At 43.8% G+C, this 9435-nt stretch overlaps 1 protein-coding gene across 1 annotated transcript; it reads right to left on the bottom strand.

Annotated features, from left to right (window-relative positions):
- Positions 1-2440: 2440 nt before the first annotated feature.
- LOC149281028 (vomeronasal type-2 receptor 26-like) lies at positions 2441-4344 on the bottom strand. The gene is made up of 3 exons (XM_089499837.1): positions 3706-4344; positions 2972-3128; positions 2441-2511 (listed from the first exon to the last, which is right to left on the bottom strand). Exons 1-3 carry the CDS (start codon positions 4342-4344, stop codon positions 2441-2443), a joined length of 867 nt encoding a protein of 288 aa, XP_089355963.1.
- Between the last annotated feature and the right edge of the window lie 5091 nt (positions 4345-9435).

The following is a 9435-nucleotide window of genomic DNA, read 5'->3' as shown; positions in this document are numbered from 1 at the left end:
CCTGGATCCCCGGTCAGCCTCACTTGTGAGGCTTCCATGGATGCTGCAAAGCCGCCGATTGCGGCAATGCAGCTATTTAACGGCAGCCTGTACATGTACGGGCATTGTCGTTATCACGTTGCACGGTAACCCCGTACATGTAAGGGCTTTGTTGTTAAGGGGTTAATTAATAAATGCTAGTGTAACATGCCATCATAGGGTTAGTAACGTGTAACATGTCGGCATAGGGTTAGTAACGTGTAACATGTCGGCATAGGGTTAATAACGTGTAACATGCCGGCATAGGGTTAATAACGTGTAACATGCCAGCATATGGTTAATGTTGGGTTCATCCATTTTCCGAGGTGCCCGTGTATGATTAACTCTATAAACAGAACCATTTGGAACTATTAGCAAGATTTCGGTATTAGTAGGGGTATTAGTAGGGTGATGGGAAAGGAAGGTAGCCTGGCCGCAGCATCGGTGATGACTTTTGCAGGAACACAAAGGGTACGAAGGACACCATGTAGGACAGAATCGCAGTAGTCAGGATGAGATATAATTATGACTGATGTAGCCTCGATGTCCGTGCCAGGTCCACCTACCTACCTACACCACACCAAAAAGTGGGGTTAAAAAAGGCCACAGCCGATTTATTTATTTAACCGAGTCATCGCCATGCAACCAAAACCAAAACTAGATGCATAAACAGGGCAACGACTACCAAAGCGAACACAATAAGTAACATAAATAATTAACATGAATAAATAAGAAAAACCCAAAACACCCCAGTCCTGAGGCTCTGAGCACCACCTGCAAGGAAAGGGTGAAGCTCAGAAACCTTGAGGAGATTGTTTTAGACTTTGTGTAGATATCCTGTTAGAAACTGAGGCATGGCGATTACTTACACGAACAAGGAGGGAAGGAAAGAGATCGGGGAGGGAAGCTAGACCTGAGTGTCACTGGCGTTGAGGTGGCAAGGAAAGTCTAAGGACAGAAGACATTTACCAAAGGAGGCAATGTGACGTGAGAACAGAAGAGGTCTGAGAACCGAGCCTTGGGGTACAAAAAGAATGACGACGAGAACAATGTGCGCTTTAGACTGTGTACCTTTTCTGCCCCCCCACACTTAATAAGAGCTCAGTACTGCCTCTTCAGTCAGCCTCAGGCGCTAATCTACACCCCCTTTCCTAACCTCTTGCCCCTCTAACCCCCATCACTACCCGTCTTTCTGTCTCTTCCTCACACAAGATCCTACTCTGTAACAAATTCATTCCCTTACTATATCCTGTCTGAATGATTCCAACACATTACTAACCAGCCTCGCACCATCTTTCACCACTCATTCTCAACATCTGTGGCACAAGAGTCTTCTCCTCCAATTCTCTCTTCATCCATTAGCGTCCACAGGTTTTTTTTTCAGGGGGGCAAAATATCATCCCCACCTTTCCCCTCCCCAATACCTCCTTACTTCCTCCCCATTGCCATCCTTTGTTGGCTCAGGAGAGAGGATTCCTGGTGGGAGATAAATGTTAGTTACCCATTCAAAGTGATATGACCGGTAGTAGTAGCTACAGACCAGCATGTACCAGCCACATGAGAATGTTCCAGTAGGTGAGGTGGTAAAGATTTGCCCCAAATACCCCATAATATGGCTGTTTGGCCAATAATGGTTGACTTATATAGTGAGAGCTGCAGTTAGTGTGTAGTGTCGGCCTCCACAACCCCAGTCTATAACTACAATCCCCATGAAGCTCAGCCGGCAGTATTTTTGTAGCTGCAGTCTAAAAAGTTAGTGTTTGTACTGCAGGTTTAGTGCACCCCTCCCCCCCAACCCAATCTACAGTTACAGCTACTATTCCCATTATAATCAACTAGCAATGCTGCTGGATCAACATCATGGGAGTTGCAGTCAAGAAAAGTTCATCTTAAAAGTTAAGGTTCATGAGGTTTTACAAAAAAGAGGGTAGTAGAAAAAAAAAAAAAGGGGCCCACGAGCCCCAGGGGGGATGTGAGGAGCCCTCAGACCCCAGCAGAGAGGAGCCGCTCTACAGCAGGAGATTACCGGATTAATCCAGTCAGAGCAGCTCCTCCCACCCAGCGGCCATCCACACCCAGACAGGAAGAGGGGGAGGAGTTAAGGGCACAGAGAGAGCTCTGATTGGCCCTTCCCTTAAATAGGCTTGTGTACCCTGCGCAGGCCTGTTGGGACAAGAAGGAAGCGACATCCAGTGTAATGGCTGATAGCAGCTGAAGGGCGACATCGTGAAGGGATGTAGGGGATTCTGCAATGAACTATTTTACTTTTATTGTTAATGCGATTCTATTTGTTTTAATGTGGAGGGGCCAATTTTTATACTCCGGGGGCCCCAGGTCCTGTGTCCAGACTATGTTATATGATATATAATATAGTATATAATATACGCGGTGCCTGGTCACTAAACTCTTCCCCAGCAAGAGCCTATTCGGGTTCCAGTCCTGTATTTGGGGTCCCAGCGCCAGTGAGGTGCGACCAGAGCTGCAGACAGACGTCTGCGAGGGAAGAGAGCACCAGTTCCAGCCAGGAGAATAAAGAGACAGCATTCCAGGGCTGCCTGAAGACATTAAAGAGAGGTAACTTATCAAACACTACAGTTTTAAACCATATAGTGGTAGCCGCATCAGGGGCTCCAACAGTGCCCTGGCACAGGGACCCCTGCATTTGGGAGAGGAGCTGGGGGTTACTCTGTTCCATCCATATACTCTCAGGACTGTGCATGCGCTGCTTAGGATGACCTGCATAGCTGCAGCTGCACAGTCGTTACTTTAGGACACCGGGTTATGTGTTACATGGTTATTCTAATACACTTTACATTCTGTGTGTATCTTTATTGCATGGTTTATTATTTTGTGTGGAAGGGGACATTTTCTGAGCGGGTGGGTTTAGTAAATATCACTGAGTGGAGGCCGCCATGTTCTTCTCTCAGAGAGGCCGGGATCATTGGGATCCAACCACCGCAGAACACCAGCATGCTGAAGGTGATGTACTTGGCCTCATTAAAACTGTCCGGTAATGTCCTGGCTAAAAAAGCTATAATAAAACTAACAGCTGCCAGAAGCCCCAAATAACCCAGGACACAGTAGAAGGCGATAACTGAGCCCTCGTTACACTGCAGGAGAAGATCAATATCAGGTGGGCACTGACAGCTACTGATGATACAGTATTAAAGTGAACCTATATCTATATATTTTGATCTGAGAAGCAGAGATATTTGGCAATTTCTAGTCATAACAGAAAATTCATCATACGGGGCCACTCAGCCCTTTTTCCAGGGAGTGCTCACTGGATTTGCCCTTTGAAACGTGCAGGGAGGCTGATGTGAAATGTTTATTTTTTTCCTCAAATAACATGAAGCATACAGTTTAGTGAATACACCCTTATCTAATGCAGATTTGGTTGGGGTTGTGCTTGCTTGTGTTCGGTGTTGTACTTTTATTATTTTGAGCTCTCGGAAGAACGTGTTAATGCAGATTAGTCTATCCCCAGTGGGTCAAATACCTTCCGATCCATATACTTCCTGGTTATTGACCTTGACAATATCAGGCACATTCCCCATTCTAAGAGCCCGCTTTTAGTAAGTGTCTCTTTGTATTCATGCTCGGTTTCATCAAAATTATATAACATTTTGGAAAAAATATACAGCACAGAATTCCAGCGCTGGAAGCTAATATAGCAAAAATCTCTACAATCACAGTGTTTTTGCCCATGACGCTCATATAAGCCGGGATAAAAGAGATCCAGACATTGCAGAAAACCAGCATGCTGAAGGTGATGTACTTGGCTTCATTAAAACTGTCCGGTAATTTCCTGGCCAGGAAAGCGACAACGAAACTCACAGCGGCCAGGAAGCCCATGTACCCCAGAACAGTGTAAAAGGCAACTACTGACCCCTCATTACACTGAATAACGATCTTTCCAGGAGAGGAGTGAGTGTTCATTTCCTGGTACGGAGGAGAAATAGACAACCAGCAGATGCAAATGACAACCTGAATAAATGAGCAGACAAACACCACACAGTTGGGTATTTTGACCCCCATCCATTTCTTCCAAGTGCTGCCGGGTTTGGTGGCTTTGAAAGCGATGCAGACCATGATGGTCTTGGCCAACAGAGAAGACACAGCTAACGAGAAGAGGATCCCAAAAGCTGTTTGCCGCAGCATGCAGGTTACATCCTCAGGATGACCGAGGAACAGAAACACACAGAGGAAACTCAGGATGAGGCAGACCAGGAGGAGGAAGCTGAGGTTCTGATTATTAGCTCTGACAATGGGGGTGTCCTGGTATAAAATAAATATCCCCAAAATAATGGAGGCTACGACAGACATGAAAACGGATATAGAGGCAAATACTGATGCAACTGAATCCTCTTTGTAGGACAAGAATTCAATGGGTTTTGTAACGCATTTATCCTTCTTCTCGTTAGGATGTTGGTTTTCAGGACATTTCTGGCAAGATTCTCCATCTATAAGATATTTTAACATTTTACTAAAACATAAACAGTTTCTATAAATGAAGCCAGTTGTGGACCATGTGATGACATGGATAATACGTCCCCGTTGCTGTAACATCCTTTAGTAAAATCCTCGCTTTTCCTATTAGATGGCTGAACCCATCCCCATTAAGCTGTGACTGTGTTTTGTTGACTGTCTGGAGAGCTCACTGAATTAGGGTTACTCCCCAACACGTCTATAGTGAGTTCCACAGCAGATGAGGTCTACTGTAGGGTTCCTGTCAAACTTGCTCAATGCTGAACCAGCAAAGGTAAAAGCCATCCATAGGAATGAGAACTTGCCCCATCAGCCAATTAATATTAGTGCTACCTGCATCACATATAATAAGTGCCTAGCAGGTTCAACATGGTTTGTCTTAAGAACTAACAGCGCTCCGACTAGGTGGTATTTTATTAATTAGGAAATATTAACTCAACTGTGTGCATTTGACTAAGGACTGCATATAAGAGATGTTAATGGCCTCTGTACAGGGGGATATTTTGTGCACAGTTGATGTACATATGGGTCCATGATGTCGACCGTGTGGAAAGCAGGGTGGACCAATGCTCCAAACTAGGAATGCACAGAAACATCGTTGGCCAAAACATATTGCAGAAATAAAAGAAAAATGGCAGAAAATGGCATTATCGGCAAATTGCTGAAGTAAAAGAAAAACGGCCTAAAATAATCATCTGCATCAGCCCTGCTGCTTACCTGTGTATTGCCCGCACAGTGCAGCATCTCTTGTTCCACTTAGGGGAAGCAGAAACCCAGAACAGTCACGTGAATTTACTCACGTCACATGACTGTGCTCCGTTCCTGCTTCCCCTGGGCAGATCAGGAGAGAAGTTGTTTGCAGAGGGAAGCAGTGGCCCCTGCGAAAGTCTGTGAACAGCACAGGGAAATCTGCAGTTCAGGTAAGGGGGTGGAGTAGGGTTTATGAATGAGTATGCGTGATTGAGGTAATGAATGTTTGCAAATGAGTAATATATGTGTGATAGCATGGATGTGTAAGTGCATCCACAGGCATGGCACAAGAAGGCTGTAAGTTACGTGCAGACTCCCTCCTGCAGGGCAGCATTTTATCTGGGCTGGCAGCATCAATACACAAGGGGGGCAGCTAGCCAGGTTTCAGCATATATTGGCTGCTTGTATATGATTGCTTTATTAAATATATATGATTGCTCACAGCAATCACACTGCCATCATGCCCAGCATGCAGTGGTTGCCTGGGCATGATAGCAGTGTGATTGCTGTTAGCAATATATTAATATCGTTATTGATTTTTTTGTCCAATTTTGGTGTGTGACTTACTTTTAATGAAATGTGGTTATTTTTTTAAGATTTTTTTTTAAAGATGGGGATGGGAGTCATTTTTGGTTTCGGCCAAGTGCATCCTGTATTTTCGGTTTCGGTCCTGAATTTTTCCGTGCATCCCTACTCCAAAAGCATATTTTCAACAGATTGGATGTCCAAGCCGGGTTTACTAATGTGATTTATTACCTTTCATTAAACCATCATGGGCAAAGGGCACAGATAGCGCTGATCCTCCCTCAATAAACTCTGGCGTGTGTAAAACATTGCTATGCACCTGTTGTGTTGGAGATCTCTCCTTCGGAGCACGGGACACAGTCGAAGCAGCAGGTGTGCTTTCCTTTGTGCCAGACTCGTCTATAGCCAGGAGGACAGTCTTCAGAACATCGAGAGCGAGGAATCTTAAAACCAAGAAATCAGGATTGGAGGAAATGTGAGAAGAAAGTGCAAGTGTCATTGGCCATTACTCTGCCCATGTTCCACCCATCATCCTCTCCTAAGCAAACCTTATGATCCTCTGTTGCACATGCTTTTTTCCCCCCATCATCCTGCCTTATGCTTCTCCTGCAGAATGAAAGCAGAAAGGCCGGGCCCCTGCTTGGCTTTGCCAAGTTCTGGCTTTACCCTTGTGGTAGCAGCCCGGTCACCAAATTAATGTGAAAGAAAAGAAGATATTGGAGTATAAACTCATGCTAAAATTTGACACCATTCAGACCCAAACTCAGCTTTATGTTGCACGGTCAACACAATGAGTCTTAGACAAAGACAGATTTAAGCTCCCAAGAATGAAAACATGTTTTTTATTGACAGTTATTTATTTATGATCAAACTCCCCTGTCCGTCCAGGGAGCCGATATCATCCGCCTATACAAGGGACCATTTTCCAGTTTTGAAGCGATCGCTATGCTTTACCTTTTACTTTTAAGCTTTTTTCTGGCATCAGACTCCTTTTCTATCTCTTGGTCTTTACTAGACAGAGATGAGAAACCAGGTGTCACAGCTAGCTAATGGATAACCAGACACATAGGGTGTTCAAGGGTTAACGATACCAGCCCTCTGATCACTCACTTAACCGTTAAACACACCACAAAAACCACACCAGACTGGTAATATGCTGCCACCACCAAGTTATGTTTTAAGCTGACTACAGGTTATGGACACTTCGGTAAACCCAGCACTGCACTGAAGAGATCAAAAATTTATAAAACCCAATTTAAGTAAAACAAGTAACGCGGTTTATTCCGGCTTTCTCGGAAGGTAGAGTTCGGTTAGAGCACAGAGACAGAAAGTGGATTAATATGTAGTTTAATCTGACGAATGTCACTGTGCTTATGTACAAAAATATGAACAAAGGTGATAACAATTTAGACACACAGTATATGATACAGTTTGTAAAAATAAAACAAGGAGAAACACAGAAAAACCTTATTATACAAAACCCATATAGGTCATCTGCGGGAACCTCAATGTCCTTGTTGAGTTTGTTGATAATTTTCTGTGATGTTCTCAGAGAGGTTTGCTAATTTTTTTAAAAACAGTAAATTTTATCCCCTGGTGAGATGTTCCGCCCTTCCAGTGTCACAGAGAGACATCCCAGGCCACCCCTTAGTATCACTCACACACATATACTCTTAACGTACATCTGTTTGACAGATCTCATTGTGTCCTCAAGATGACCCAAGCCCAGCATAGAAGACCATCGCCCTAAATTCCATATCATAGGGGAGGCACAGCCAATGGTCACTGAGGCTGAACCTGAATGAATTTATGGCAAGACACCAGGTTCTTTGCTGCAGACACGGCCTAAGAGAAATGGATGCCTATTGGTGCAAGAAACTCTCGGGTTATCCAATACACCCTATACATGCTACAATCTCACACGCACACAGTATAACACGGCATGTAGATTAGGCCTTATCTCTGCATTTAATTAGTGTAATATACACAGGATGAGTTATATATTATTTGGAACAGTTGTTTCTGATGTTTGTCGGGGTAATAAGTCACATATATGTCACTGACCTCCCGTGAGTGGTTTTTCCATCTTATGCGGCTGTGATCGAGGAGAAGTTGTTCTCCTTCTGGAGCTGATACTTTGAAGTCCCCGACAAGTGCGTCTAATATGCTTTTATTGGGATATTGCACGTAATTCCTAATTTCATAGAAACTCTCCAACTCTCCCTTCTCATTGAAGCTCATTTTCATATTACTGCAACCACGGAATTCAATTCTTCTCAACAGTATCTAAAATAATGAATATGCACATATGAGGGGTTTCAGCAGCTTGATGACATTGCAATATTTATATCAAGATTTCACACAACAGAGCATGAGGAAGTGAAAGAGAGAGAGAGAGACTCTATACAATTCTGGAGATCTCTGGTCAGACCTCGCCTAATGTGGAAAAACCACCACCCTCTTCCTGACATTAATGCCAATGGCTTAGAAAAGGAGACCTCTGAGATCTTTAAAGGCTATGTGATCCTCCATATTTTCCTATGTCAGCCCAATAGAAGGTATTCTCTATGATCATAGATCTCTGTGTGGGGGGGGGGGGGGGTTGGTGGTAAAAAAAAAAGTAAATGGTTTGCATGATCAGAAATAGCAGGGGTTACCAGAGGAAGATTTTGTCAAACAAAACAGGAGGTGCAATTGAAGTCACCTATATAGATTTTATATCTATAGATATAGAGTGCGGCGGCTGCAGTTTAATGTAAGAAGAATGGGGGAGAGCGCGGCGGCTGCAGTTTAATGTAAGAAGAATGGGGTTGAGCGCGGCGGCTGCAGTTTAATTTTAGAAGAATGGGGGTGCGCGGCGGCTGCAGTTTAACGTTAGAAGAATGGGGGGTGCGCGGCGGCTGCAGTTTAATGTTAGAAGAATGGGGGAGAGCGTGGCGGCTGCAGTTTAATGTTAGAAGAATGCAGGGTTGCATGGGGAGAGGCATTAGTGGCAGGAAGGGGATATGATTCGGCCACTTATATAGATCTGTGGTCAGGTCTCACCTAGGGTAATGAGTACCGTTCTGGAGACCCCATCCCCAGAAAGATATCGACACATTGGAGAGAGTTCAGAGGAGCTACAAAAATGGAAAGTGGTCTGCAGGACAGAAATTATCAGGAAAGATTAAAGGATCTTAATAGGTCCGGCTTGGAGGAAAGAAGAGGAGATCCAATAGAAACATTTAATTACTTAAAGAGATTTAACAAAATACAGGAGGCTTATTTAAAAGGAGGAGTAATGTTCGAACAAGAGGTCATGGTCTAAAACTTAAAGGCTTAGATGTAAAGTTCTACTTTTTTTCAGAAGGTAGTAGATAAATGGAACAGTCTCCCAGCAGCAGTGATGGAGGCTAATATAGTGAGGGAATTAGAATTCCATGTTCTATGATGCAGTTTCCTGTTTTTTGGTGGAAACCATTCCCAGGAACAGGCATTTCTAAATCAATCATAGTGCGGCTCAAACCCTGTGATGGGAACAAATGATTTTAGAATTGTCTGACTACTAATATAACATTTTTATACCACAGAAAATCTAAAATCTAAAGAAAATATATACACTATATGACCAAATGTATGAGGCCCCTCCTACTTATTGAGTTTAGGTGTTTCAGC

This window comes from Sceloporus occidentalis, unplaced genomic scaffold (genome assembly GCF_023333645.1).
Source record: "Sceloporus occidentalis isolate IW3139 unplaced genomic scaffold, rSceOcc1.0.p SCAF_140, whole genome shotgun sequence".
NCBI classification, from domain to species: Eukaryota; Metazoa; Chordata; class Lepidosauria; order Squamata; family Phrynosomatidae; genus Sceloporus; species Sceloporus occidentalis.
This window is presented reverse-complemented; position numbering and strand designations above follow the sequence as displayed.

Coding starts and splice junctions, on each gene's coding strand:
- LOC149281028 (XM_089499837.1), bottom strand. CDS start 4,344: ATGTCTGTCGTAGCCTCCATTATTTTGGGGATATTTATTTTATACCAG. Junction 3,129..3,705: donor TGGGCAAAAACACTGTGATT/GTAGAGATTTTT, acceptor CTTCTCCTGCAG/TGTAACGAGGGCTCAGTTAT. Junction 2,512..2,971: donor CATGCTGGTGTTCTGCGGTG/GTTGGATCCCAA, acceptor CTTCCCTCGCAG/ACGTCTGTCTGCAGCTCTGG.